This window comes from Semicossyphus pulcher, unplaced genomic scaffold (genome assembly GCF_022749685.1).
Source record: "Semicossyphus pulcher isolate SPU_LCO1_2020_fin unplaced genomic scaffold, fSemPul1.0.p SCAF_7, whole genome shotgun sequence".
Classification (NCBI taxonomy): Eukaryota; Metazoa; Chordata; class Actinopteri; order Labriformes; family Labridae; genus Semicossyphus; species Semicossyphus pulcher.
This window is the reverse complement of record NW_027211748.1, coordinates 28698764-28713352: the sequence shown is the minus strand read 5'-3', so window position 1 is coordinate 28713352 and position 14589 is coordinate 28698764. Positions and strand designations below refer to the sequence as shown.

Here is a 14589-nt window from a genome sequence, read left to right as displayed (position 1 = left end):
AAAAGTTCCAATTAAATTTGCACTTGAATTCCTGGACAAAGGCTTCCTCCTCAAACACGTCCTCATTGGTGACCCTCGTTCTGCTGCTATAGGCTCAGACTGCCGGGGGACCTGACACACCGAGCTCCTGTCTCTGTCTGTCTGAATGTTGTGCCATTAATGCATGTTACAAACCATATATCTTCCCGGGAGCGTTTGAGCTCCCTTGTCCCGCAGGTTTCTTGGGATCATTGTTGCAGAGTGCCTACTGCTTTGGACCAGCTTGATACCAAATGTCTGTCTTTCTCTATCCATCTCTCTCTTTAAACCACGGTGTTGGGACCTTGGTGTTCATACCCGGGGACACTACAAAATACTGGGAATATGGATTTAATGCATGATATTTGAGTGACTTTATCTCTTTCCAGTTGAGTCATAGCACAGATGGACCGGAGAAATGACTAAAGGGAAGAAGAGGATTAACATACGATCCAGATCATGAAGAAAATCAACATATTTCCTTGTCGATGTCACTTTTGTTTTGGCGTATTCAGCCCCAGAAAGGGTCAAAACTCAATGCCGGGCATTGTAAGCAGCAGCTTCCTTCACAATGAGCAGCAGAGGAAGTGGGACCCCTAACCCTCGCAGAGTTAGTACCACACTTTACCCACTGAGAATCTCTGCAATTAAGCTAAATGGGCACACAAACCATACGGCTAATGCTTTCATGAAGCCGGAGACCCAGAGAAGTGTGGAGATTGCAGAATCCATCAGTGAAATTACACACTGACATGCCCCACTAAGTTTGACTGCACAAGGCAGCTCACTTATCCAAAATGCATCCAATATACAGATATGTCCAAAACGCACGACGCACCAAAAACCACTGACAGACCCGTCATATACAGCAGCTGTTCGTGTTCCATGCTGGAGAATCATAATCCTCACTGAAAGCGGGACAATCAAATATTTTCCAACAAATCACAGTTTGTTACATGAGACGGAAAAGCAGCAGAAGGGGATTTAAGAGCCAAATGGTAATTTGTTTTTACAGAAAAGCCTGCGACAACTTCATCCTGTCGACTGCACAGAGAGAAATCCTTATTGACACGCTCATTTCAAAATGTTCTCCACAGACTTCCTGAAAGAACTTTCTGTAACACAGAAGGTGACATGTGGTGAGCAGTTTTCCTTCCTTACAACTTTATTTGTCTTTAAAGTTGAACCTTTAAGACATTATCATCCACATATTAGTGAAACAACTGAAATTTAGATGACTACAAAACTTTCACTTCAGATGTTTAGCTGAGGCTGGTTTCTGTTTGTGCAAAGCATCAGTCTTGGGTCAGGCCCATGTTTGCTCATGTTTTAAGATAATATATTAATATGTTATTTTTGAAAATAAAGAAGAGTAACAAGAGCAAGAGTAGAGTGTGAGATCGCCGAACGAGGTAACACATGGTGATTGAGCCTATGGCCCACTGATGAAAGCCTTTGCATTTGCAGAATTACGGACTGGCTGTCTGTGGCGAAAGAATCACAAGCGGTGCCCAGTTATACCCCGTTCCTAACACTAACTCTAAATTTAGTGTGTTGATGCAGGTTTTCCAGACCCAGGAAGACCCACTTATAGATGTCCATTGTCTCTTTTCCTATTGCCAGTGAAGTATACTCCTTTCAGTCTCTTTTCTGCTGAGTCACCGTCTTATAGTATATGAGTATACTCATTCAGTCTGTGTATCAAACTTGGCGCTGCCAAATTTGGAACGATGTTCGGGCGCTGCTCGGACGGAGACGGGCGGAATTTGTAGCTGAGATGACGAGGAGTCGCAGAAGTTACCGACGGAGCATAGCATCGCGCCGCAAAGCGGACGGAGATTAGCGTGTAGACACGGGTTCTGTGTTCCCATCAATGCCGATTGGAGACGAGGCGATAATTACCCGGGTCTACGGCAGAGTCATTTGACCTGGGTCTGAATGCCAACTGTAGCCTTTCACACTAAGCAAAAAAGCTTGTTGGCGGGTTTTTTGACCAGTGGGAAAGCGGCTTCAGTGACGCGTTTTCACAGCAGTGGTTGAGAGGGTAGGCGGAGCTAAGCGGCTGCTTTTCCGCTCTCTGCAAGTGTTGCGAGTAAACAGTAATCTACTATGGCTGAAAAAACAAAGAAAAGATGGATGACTACAGATACAACTTCAACAAGAAGTGAAAATCCTAAGAAGAAGAAACAAACTCGACACTCAGATGAAGCAAACAGTCTGAAAAGGAAAGCGACCGTCAGCCAGGAAAATCAAGAGTTACAACCGGAGCCCACCGTGGACGTTAAATTGGGAAGTGTGCTCCCGCAATTAGTGTTTATCGCCATAGGTGCCGCTAAAGAGAACAAAACTGAGATCTTTGAGGTTACAGCTTTAACTTACACCATGCTGTGTATGCTGGGTATGTTGCCCAATTTAGGTCAGGGGCTGTGTGCCAGGAAACTTACAAAGACAACCTTTAGTCGCTTCTAACTCTCTCATTTTTAACGAGTGCACTTCAGAGCTGCTGGATTTTGACAAACAACATTGCAAACATAAAATAATTATTTGGCCAGCTGGACAATTCTTCTCACTCCACCCGACCAGATGTTGGCTCTGACAAAACTTTAATGTTTGCCAACTGAAACAGGAGGACAAAGAAGAAGAGATCTGGTAATTTTATGTGGTTTTTCATGTTTTTTTTTTATGTCTTACACTTCAGACAGAGACAAACATTATTCCTGGATGACGTACAACAGTCACACAACTTGAGTTTCCTCCTGCTGTTCATTCTGAGAACTATTTAAAACAGAGAGGTTTACCATTTGAGAAAAAGACGCCACCTTCTGTTTCTAACACGACAGCTGGCATTGAAGTACAGCTCATTGTTGGATGCAGCATTAGCTAAGTGCACTCTGGCCTTAAAATAGTGGGATTTGAGGGGCTACATTGAGTAATGATTTTCTGGAAGCATTTATTTTTCAAATAGCGCTCATGTACAAAAAAAAGGGCCAATGGGTCATTAATGAGAGTGGAATAGGCTTAGTGCACTTTGAATAACCATCGGACTTAATACAAAAGCCATCATGGAGTAATCTGCAGCATTTACGGAGGATTAGCATGTGGAGAACAATGCCAGTTTAATCCTGAAAGGCTGACCTGTTGCTCAGATGACTGTAATTATGATTAAAAGAGCTCGCACCATGATGGGACGTTTGCACATACAGAGTAAATACAGAGTGACTAGCAGATTTATAGGACTTTTGTTTCACTAGCTGAGCCTCTGATCTAGCAGTGTCGGTCTTTGCAGACAGTCTATATGAAACATTAGCAGATATAATCACACTGACACTGTTGTGACTTGTTTACCTCCAAGAGACTTCTTTTTTGAGGTTTTCTGGGCGTAAACATTCTTCAAATTTCTTTAAGTCCTATTGAAATGATTCTCTCTCTAGTTTTGTGATTTTCTTGTTTGTGAAGTGGTGTTTCTGTTTCCTCTCTGAGGTTTCATCCAGTTTTAGCCATGCTAGCATCGGGGACCGAATGTTAATGTTGATCTTAATCCTAACATAACTTTATTGGCAACTTTTCTGATGGATTGCCATGAAATTTGATACAAAAATGCATTTTCTCCTCCGACGGAATCAATGACTTTTCTGCTGAACCATTTCGTAACATGATTTGTCCGAAAGAGTGAATCACTGTGACGTAATGCTGACAACAGTCACTCTCAAGGAGGACAACTTGCTAAGACAGCAAGACAATCTTTGGAGATAAATCTGTGTGAAATTAGCTGTATTGTGTATTTTTGTTTTAATTCTCAGCAGCAACTGTAACTTTCAAAGATCTACACTTAAACAGGGCGGTTCAACCTATCTAACCTTTCTGCTGTGCTTGTTTTATGTACTTTGTAGCTCTGCTAGCATCTTCGGTAAAGTCATTCAGCCCCTAAGAAATTCCAACATCAACTAACTGACCTTACTGACCAGTTGTAATCATTTTAAAGACACTGATTATAAAGTCATATTGTCCTAACGCTAACATAAATTTATCAACAGAACATTGGTTCGCAAGCCTCAATGTGCTAAGCTTCTGTCCCTTTAAGAAACCCCGCCCCTACAAGTCAGCTTTCTTCTGATTGGCCAGCTCTCTGAAGCCTGCTGAGGCTGCACTTTGAGACGTTACACAAAGTGCAAACTGTGTGAAACCTGGCATTCACAGCAGCCTGCAGACTGAGCTGAGAAGCCTGGGGATTACTCCAACGTACTTATACCTACTGATTTCAAGCTTCAAAGAGTATGGACATCCAACATCCAAATTATATCTATATGTCTTAAAATATGAAACAGCATAATACACCCTCTTTCATGATCAGAATCATGAAAAAAATGAATTACATTTCTAACAGCCTTAGGTTGTGTTAAGTTGATTGGCAAACGTTGGCGTACTAACGGGGACATGGGAGACAGGATAGCAGTACACTAAACATCAACCTGTTTGCATGAGGATGTTAGCATTTAACTCGCCACAGTTTTCAAGCAATTTGGCCGCCGCCATCTTGGTTTTTTGGAGCAAGATGTGAATATTCGGAAGAGTAGATAGATATGAATTAATGCACCTCTATTCTTATTCAATGGCCATTGTGTTAGCTTCTTGTCAGGTAGCCACACTCTAAAGCATACCCAGCTTTATTATATACCTTACTTCAAATTAGTCCATTACTTAAGAAATGGACATCATGCTGAGTTGACTAGGACATTGTAATGAATTTAGTTCAGTGATAAAGTAAGTAATTAGATTTCAATCCATCCATCCATCCATTGTCTATACCGCTTGTTCTGTTCAGGGTCTCGGGGGGCTGGAGCCTATCCCAGCTGTCATTGGGCAGGAGGCAGGGTACACCCAGGATTGATTGTCAGTCAGTCACAGGGCTGACACATAGAGACCGACAACCTTTCACGCTCACATTCACAGCTACGGGCAATTTAGAGTCATCAATAAACCTAACGATCGTGTGGAAAGCCGGAGTACCCGGAGGGAACCCACGCACAAACGGGGAGAACATGCAAACACCACACAGAAAGGCCTCCAACCAGGAACCTTCTAGCTGTGAGGCAGCTGATTTCAATAAAAACTTTTTTTTTTTTTTGACGTCGCCCCCTAGTGGCCTTTAGAAGGAATACTAGTTTAGGCACATTATTTTCAAACCTGAAGGCCACCTTCGCCTCTCATTCTATGATATAGCCTCACAGAGCTGCTCGCATGGCAGAGTTTTCCTCCTCTAATCTAAGTCAAAGCCTAAGGGTGAAGGGCATATGTGTGGAAATTGAGTTTTAAGTCAATTGTTGTGTATCACTGACATTTACAGGCTTTTTAGCTGATTCCTGATACACATTTGACACCATGCATCGCAAAGTTGGAGCTGGTAATAACCCTGATTTAATCTGTATTGAGTTTATTGTGATTAACAGTATAAGATTAGAGATCTCCCCACATCTCCCTAATTAGCTATTTGCATGATATAGGACCTGAGTGTGCTGGACGAGGGATCAGCAGTTTTATGCAGATTAGAGTTTTGTTTCTTTTCTGCTCAGGACGAAAACAAACTCATCTGCTGAGTTCAGACATATTTTCATCCTCACAACTTAAGAGGAAGCCTAAATACCACAAAGAAACTCTGGTTAAAAAATATTTGAATTCAATATTTAAATTCTGGATTAGGAATAATGATGCATTTGTCATTACGTAGTTTTGCGCACAGAGATTTAACCTGGACAGTGAGATCATGTCTGCTTCCAAATCACCACAAAGTAAAATAAAGTCACTTTAAACATATTTAAGACACTATAAAAACACTACGAGAGGTTTTTAGTCTTTTTTAACACATTCAAGTCTCTTGATTGACACACACGTGACCAAAGAGATGCAAGGAAGCTGCAGAGGATGCAAAAAGAGATTTACAAAACTAAGTCAATGTAAACCCACCACATAAACTTCACGAAGCACGCCCCCTTCACAAACCTTTGCCTTTGCACCTCCTCCTCCTCTTCCTCTTGGACTTTCCTTTCATGTCACGGTCTGACTTTTCCATATTTCTGCTGCAACTCCCATGTACTGGTGCCATTCAGATCTTCTGTTAAATGTTCCAGTAGTTTATCCTCCGCAGCTGCTTCTTCTCTCCGTGTCTGAAGCAGAGTGCTCAGGGAGGACTCAGAGTGCAGCTCTGCAGCGGGAAGCCTCGGCACAGTGACTGACTTCTCCCCCCTGCTGCCGGCTTTAGGAGGAAGGCGGCTGCTCGGGCTGTGACATCACGAGGAGAGGAAGAGCTCGGGTTCAGGCTGTGAATCAGCATCATTCAAACAAAGGAGTTTTTAACTATGTTTGCCACATGGAAATGTTGTTGTTCGTTCAGTCCAACACTTTGGTCCAGACTGAAATATCTCAAAAAGTATTCAGTGGATTGTTGTGAAACTCTGATTATTCCTGGTCCTCAGAGGATGAGGAGATGCTTCTTTCACACACTTTACACATGTCAACATGAAAGCACTGGCATATAACTTTTATAAAATTCTGCAGTATTGTTTCTGCAGCAGCAGGAGAAAAAACATGTCCATCCTCTTCCCTCCTGCTCGGGCTGCAGGCAGCAAAATGAACTCGATATGGAAGATTAATAATGCCTAAAGTTAAAATAAACAAATAAAATGAAATACAACATGATTGTAATTTTTTTTTACCTTTTTATGTGTGCATCTACTTTATCATAATTTAATGAAGAGGACATGTTACAAAGATCCTGGCTCAATTAAATTAAACAACAAGATGTTTTCAAAGATTTTCATGAGGTTATTTTTTTTTGTTTTCTTAAATTGAAAAGCCACAACCTTTCCGAAATTAAAAACAACAGTAGGTCTTACTTGAGAAAACAACTGAAATAAACTTGTTACAGGAAAACCAGCGTTGATTTCTCGAGATAACACGATAAATAATCTGCAATCTCAGGAAAACAACTCAAATTACTTGTTATCACAGGAAAAGAAAATCTATGGATGCATATCTACTTAGGGCTTTCGTACAATTCATCAGTGTTGTGACCACCATTTAAATCTCGCAAAGTACTAAGTCAGAGTAATTGTGTAAATACTTTATAATAAAAACTACACCTCTTCTTATCTACAACGTCACTTTCTTCTTCGCCCATCAGCAAAATCTATTATTGGCTTCGACTGAGTCGTCAAATCGAGCAGGGACGGCTTGGAATTGGCTGGCTAAGCTGCATCCTTGGTTCTAATCTTTTTGGGAACCTTTGTTGTCCAGTGGTTAGCGCTATTGCCTCACAGCCAGAAGGTTCCTGGTTCAAATCCCAGCTTAGATGTAGTGGGTCTTCCTGTGTGGAGCTTGCATGTTCTCCATGTGCGTGCGTGGGTTCTCTCCGGGTACCCAAAGACATTGTTATGTTCATACAGTCTATGATTCAAAGAACTGCAACAGAAACCAGATCATTTCTTTTTTCTCAGAGCTTCATATTTACTGTGTCTTATTCATCCATTCAGCGTGCACATCATGTAGCGTCAATGAGCGGCTGAACAGGTTAATAAATGTGATGCTTACTGTGGAAAAGTATGTTTTAGATGGGGAGAATATAAAAAATAGACAAAAGAGTTTTTTTTATACCTGATACAAGGCCTTCGGCTCCATTTGAACTATTCACTCCACTTTTTTACATCATAATACCTTTTTGCATAATCTCACCCACTTCACCTTTACTTCCAATTAACATCCGTTAATTAATCCCTGCCAATCAACCCTCAAACTGATAATCTGACTGAGTTACATCCAGGCTTAGATCCAAATCATCCGCTCTGTTTTTTGCTCCCCATCATCGTTTTATTGTTGCTATCATCACATTTCATCACCGCACTCCTCCTCTCGGGCCTCTGCTGTGTTTTGATCCTCTTGGTTTGCAGGTTTCCGGTGACTGACTCCCTCTTCAGAGGATTAGGGAGATGCTGTTTATCTCCAGGTGTGTGCTGAAGGTGGTGCGCCGCTGAGCCTCTGAGATTCACATTTTCTTGTAGTATTTCACCTGACTGACTCCCAAAGCTCCACCGCTGCGTTCCCGTACGATTATCCACGGTTTCTTAGCACGTGTTTCGATCATCATGTGCTGCGAGAAACTCTGAGCAGTGAAAGGAGGAATAAAGTGAAATCAGCTGCATGTCTCCCTCGCTGACTTGACTTTCCTTTGGAGGATAACTAAATCTGTCGCTGTGGAAATGTAAAGGTTGATCTTAAATCCGGCACATGTAGAGGAGTGCACATTTTTAATATGTTAATACTCTGTGATTACATTTTTGTTTCCCACCTGCATCTCTTTTGTTTCTTTTTTTACAGTACTCTGAGTAGAGGCTGGAAGCAAAACGACTGTTTATCCATCCTCCAATTCTGCACAAGGCCTCACGCCACACTGTCCTCTTAAACTCTGTGAAAAGTCTCCTAAAAGTAGGCGGTAACATCAGAAGCAAATTAGAAATATATTTCAATGCTGTTAAAGATTCCATTTATTTATTTTGTATAATTTTATTTGTCTGCCATAACATTATCACCTATGCTTAATATTGTGTAGGTCCCCTTTTGCTGCCAAAACAGCCCTGACCCGTCGAGGCATGGACTCCACTAGACCTCTGAAGGTATGCTGAGGTATCTGGCACCGAGACGTGAGCAGCAGATCCTTTCAGTCCTGTAACATGCGAGGTGGGGCCTCATGGATCGGACTTGTTTGTCCAGCACCAGTGCTGTGTAACGTTACGTTTAAAAGTAACTTGTTACGTTCCTGCGTTACCTTCTGAGAAAAGTAGCTTACTACTTAGATTACTTTTGCGTTACCAGAAACTAAACCCCCTTTGCGACTCGTTACACATGTGTGTTATATCATCAGGGCGGTGTGTAGCCTGCTGTACATGTACCTTTGAATGTATCGCCTCTACCGTTGTTGCAGAGCCTCGTTTACGGCCCATAATCCCTAACTCTGCAGGTGTTCGACAGACGCAGTATAACCTTTACAGCTCTTTATTATGCTAACAGTCTGACAGTGAACTGGGCAGAGGCATACAGTATTAGGCACAGCTGTTTCCATGACAACAGTACAACAAGGGCTCTTAGTCCCACCAGTGTTGTGGAGCTGTGTTTAGCTGTAGATGCTTCTTCACATTTGAAGTCAAGCTCTTCACAGCTGACGAGCACTTCTCCTCCAGACACAGCTTACATTTCACCGTCATGTTGTTCTCGTCCCTTTCACCCAAACATTCAGAATAATGTGAATATTTCCACAAAGTAAACGCTGTCCTCTCTGACAGCTCGCTAGCTGAGTTAGCTAGCTACAAATGCGCACTGACACAGCTGTGTTTACCTTCTGCTGACACGCAGCTACCTGCCAAGAAGGAGGAGAGAAACAGAAACAGAGCTTCAGGGAGTTTCTGTTTTTGTGGAGACTAAAGGAAAAGAGAAATACAGTGATTTATTCTCCAGTAACAGATGATGTTTATGAAAAGTAACTAAATAACAGATTACTTGACTTGCAGAACTGACGCTTTACCTCGAACACTGTCCCACAGATGCTCGATTGGTTTGACAAATTTCTCTGGGCTTAACGAGCTCCTAGAAACTAAGAAATCATTCACATGTACGCCTTGATAGGATGCTAATCAGATGATCTAGAAAATGCTACTGAGAAGGTCCTAACAGGAAATATGCACTTTTTCATCCATGTAATAGAAACAAATAACTTAGCAAAAATAATAACACGTCTATCATCTGCTCCTGCTGTTTTCCAGACATCCAAACTGTTGAGGTGAGATAAAGTGGTTTAAGACTTCAACAGGGAGGCTATTACTGCGCCTGATGGAAAACAGATAGATTGTACTGTAAATCAGCCTGTGGCTAACATCCCACAGGGCAGGGAGAATGAAGCGCCCTCCAAAATGAGCTCAACATCCCAGCAAATAGGACACAGCGGCGTCCCTGTGCGCTCCTCGGGCCAAACATTATCCTGTACATTAGCTCCATCTCACTGTTCGTCTGTGAAGAGCTGCAGCCTGCAGGCGCGCTCTCTCCTGCTTCTTCACTCAGGTTTTTGGCGAGGAGGATTTGGCTTCACGTACAGGATGAATGAAGGTGTATTGCTGAGGTATCTGGACATTTGTTTCATATTACAGAATTAGCATATTTATTGTCTCTTCAGCACTTTGCTCCTTCCCCCCTGGTTTTTGTTTTTTATTTTTGTGCCCTCTGAACCAGGGTTGGTACATAAATGTTCACTCAAAGTATCATCTAAACCATACAAGGAAGTGCCTTAAACTTGCACTATTGTAAATCTTCAGCAGGTTGCAAAAAGGAGTCAGGTTGTATAAAAGTCTATGAAGTCTCTCGATTTAAAACATTTTCCTTGTACATTTTTGGTGTCAATCTCTAGTTTCAAGACATTTATAATACAGCATGATGTTCATTTTGTAAACTAAGGTCCCATTAGAAGTAAAATAGACCTCTCATTCAGGACAGAGGATTAGCAATAGATATCCAACCTCTCGTCCACAATTGGCCACTTGACAACATCCAACTGCCAAACTTGAGGTTTTTAAACAGTCGATAGCAAGTCTTGCACTTTTTCCTATTTGTCCTACTATCCGAGTTGTTATTAGAAACATCATTAAAGGGTTAGGGTTAGGGTTAGGTTGTCCCATCTGTTAACATGGAGGAGGCGGGCTTTATGACCTATACTGCAGCCAGTCAGCAGGGGGCGATAGAGAGGGTTTGGCTTCACTTTAAGGAAGCTGTCATGTCGTCCATCTTTTTATGCAGACTGTGGTTGGCACACTTTATTTTATTATTATTTTATTTCTCTTCCTTTCTCCTTTCCTTATTGATTTCCTTCCTTTTTATTTCATTCTATCTCCCACCTTGTCATTTTGTGCATTTTGTGTGTGTGTGTGTGTGTGTGTGTGGGGTGTGTTAGTTTTATTGTTTTTGAGAGCGACTCTGTGAAGTCAGCCACGCTCGAGTGAACCGACGGGGAGTCTCATTACGCTGTGAAATAACGATCACGCCGTGATTAAGTTGATTAGATTTTATGAATATTAGAACGGCAAACCAAATCACTGATTAAATATTTACTGGTGCTTTCCCTCCTGACAGACTGGAGATCATATCACATCTCTCAAATGACTGAACTGTACCTGACAGTCTTTATTTCTTAGCGCTACAATTCAATATCATATATCTGTAATTATATGTTAATCAGGTTTATTATTGTCAGTTATAATGATGTTTTTTTATTAGAAAGGCAGTTGTTTCCAATGGATGGTGAGTCTATTGTGGCTTATATGTGTAGTAATAATAATGAACATAAGCCTAGATGCATAGATGCAAACATGTATGTATCGTTAACTAATACAACAACGTAAAAAGTTCTGCTTTGATGAAGTATAGAAGAAGAAGAAATATGTACTTTATATTTAAAAGGAAGCTTACTACTTTAAACACATTTAAAGGAGTCAAGCCAAGGTCATGACATGCGTCATAGGGAGAGGAAGGTTATTTATCTTTTGTGCAACCTTGAGAGTTCCTTTACATATTCAGACCAAATTATAACAATATTATTTACATGAAAGAAATAAGAAAGAATAAAGTTGTAATATTACGAGAAAAAAATCGTAAGAACAAAAAGTCATAAATTACAAAAAAAAAGTCGTAATATTACGACAGTAAAGCCGTAAGAGAATAAAGTTGTAATATTACAAGAGAAATGTTGCAATTATATGGGAATAAAGTCATAATTTTAGCTTATTGTCAGGATTTATGTTATTTTGAAGGGGAATATCAGGAGAGCAGCCCGCCGCCTGCACTACAATGACTGAAATCACGGCTTATTTTCAAATAAAATCACTTTTCAGAGTCCTGATACTTACGATAAAGTTGTGCTGATGTGCCAAAAGATAAAGTATTTCGTATTTTAAAAACCTATAACAAATATAAAGCTGTGTAACGTGCTTGTGCATTACTACTTGTTTTGTGGAAAGCCCGCATGCTCACATGCTCAGAGGTGTATGTTATGCTTCAATGCTACCGGGTCTGTTTAATAAATATAGCTCCAGCTAAAGTTGTACTAAGCCTCCTATGCGATCATTTACAAGTTATAACTTCACACAATGCTCCGCATGCCTCACTTAAGTGCAGGCGGCTGGCCGATAAAATGACATATAGGCTAACCATAGCCTAAAATTACTCTATTCGGTAAAGATTCGGTAAAATCGGTAAAATTCGGTATAGAGAAATAAAAAATTGAAAGAGAAAGTCCGCTTGCACATTCATACCAAACCACAATGAACGTTTTTGTGTCACATACTTCTCGACATGACATACTTAAAGACACCCTCCGTCTTTTTTAGGTCACAACACAATGAAAGTGCTGCATTTTATCTGTTGTTATTCTTTTTATCAATATTATTAATGCTGTTTTTATGCCTTTTTGTTTTATTATCTTCCTTCCATTTGGGAGATAATTGGGCTTTACATTTTGGAACCACACTTCCCATAATGCCTTGCTAGATGTAAAAAAGAGTGGGTCACAACTCAGGCCCTGTTTTCTTTTTTTACATATTGTTTTTCTATACAAACATAAAGTATGCCGAACTATCTATTATCACTTTCTGTTTTTAAAGTCACTGGTTTACTTTGATGCAGGAGAAAACTGAAACTTCAGTCATTAGCAGCATTTTTTTCTTTTTGCTTTTATGTCTTTTTCCATATTTATTCCATATTATTCTGCACTGCTGTATTCAGGAAGTGTAGCTTTGGCATTAATGTAAAAGCACAAAAAAAGTGTTGTTTATTAATTTTTACATACGACAACTAGGGCTAACAATGGGATTATCATTGGTTAAATGTTTTCTGGCGTTAACCTTAACAAGCTGCATTATAGGAGATATGGGACAGTGGCGCCTCCTAGTGGCTGAAGAGGTAAATGTGAGAAGTTCATGGACTAAAGACAGGAATAAATACACGTGTAGGATATGAACCGATAAAGGGCTCTGAACAGATAAGAACATCTGAATTCGGGGTCCGATATTAAAGCCTGACACTAATGAGCTTTTATGGGCCATTGTAATAAATAAACATTCATCTGGAGCTCCACCCATTATTAAAAAGTCCTGTATGTCAGTATTTTTTATTTCTACATTCAGGAGTGGTCAGCACTTTGGGATCTTCTGTGTGATTTGACATGGTGCCTGTAGCTACTAATACTTACTAACTCGGTAGATATGGATAGATTTGCAAAATAAACAAGAATATAAAAAACATAATTCATGCAGGAGAAGAATTATTTACTTTTTAGTTCAACAAATTATAAAGTTGTCAACTACAGAAAAAATGTGGTGGGAAATTATCCAGGTATTAAAGTAAATGTTCTGATATTACCTGTGATAAGTTTTTTTAATTAAAAGTCCTGCTTTCAAATAATCCATGTACATGTAGTAAAGGTATGAAAGTTAGTACATACATACATTTTCAGAATCTTAGGTCGCTGTTTCTTGCATAATCTGGAGGCTGTTATTTTGCATATTTTATCATAAAATTCAAGGATACTCAATTAAGTCGCTCCTTCTATGATTTATGAAAGTAAATGTTCATACCTTGTATAACTTACATACATTTTCATATTTTCAAAGATAGGATGTAAGCATGAATTGTTTTTAAGTACAATTATGTGACAGTTTATAAGCTAGTTATCATTGTGACAATTCTTAATGAGGCTTCATCTGACTTAAATCTTCTTTTCTACTCTGTCAGCCACGTATTAAGCTCTCCTCTAGAGGTCGCTATTACATATGTATTCCACTATCCATTGACAAAAACACCATCAGTACTTTTCAATCAGGGCTTTTCCTCTTGGTTTGGTCTGCTTAGTCCCACTTAAGGGAAGTCTTACAAAGATACTTTTGACAATAATGTGTTTCCAGCTTTCTAGCAGCTGTTTGGGGACGGAATGTTCCTGTTTCAACATGTCCGTGAAAAGCTACATCCATACAGATTTTTTCCCTCCATACTTTTAAACATGTCTTGACATGCAACTAGAAATTGAAGCAAACATTTCAAACAACAATCTTGTATGGGTGTGTTCGAGGCGTCTAAATACCATGTAGTGTATTTAGTTATTATTACTATAGTAATCTTAAATAGTCGTTTAAAATTGGGAAAAAAGTGGACACTTTGAACAGAACCCCTCAATGCTTTTATTTTGAAGTGTTTCCGTTGTTTTCTGGCTGGCTAACTCCCTGTACCTTTGTGAGAAGATATCTGTAGGTAAGATTTATTTTACATGAACGTTATTTTGTCAGGTTTTAAGCGCCTGTCTTGTAAGAGCGGATGGTGTAACCTGAAAATGATTTTTTAGAGGCCGTGTTTTTTCGTTGCGCACTCTCGCCGTTGTTGTGGTTTATTCATCGGTGACCGTTATTATCTGGTTAGCTGCTAGCTCCGCGGCTACCTGCCGGGATGCGAACCGTATAGCTCGCTTTTACTTCTGGTTGTAGTCGTCAAAAT

At 40.1% G+C, this 14589-nt stretch overlaps 1 protein-coding gene across 1 annotated transcript in view; it reads right to left on the bottom strand.

Annotated features, from left to right (window-relative positions):
* The window catches only part of LOC138611610 (double-stranded RNA-specific editase B2-like), a 35736-nt gene extending 29618 nt beyond the window's left edge, over window positions 1-6118 (bottom strand). Inside the window, exon 1 of the mRNA XM_069684789.1 lies at window positions 6016-6118. Within this exon, the coding sequence (XP_069540890.1) occupies window positions 6016-6118 (103 nt within the window). The remainder of the gene's footprint in view (window positions 1-6015) is intronic.
* Between the last annotated feature and the right edge of the window lie 8471 nt (window positions 6119-14589).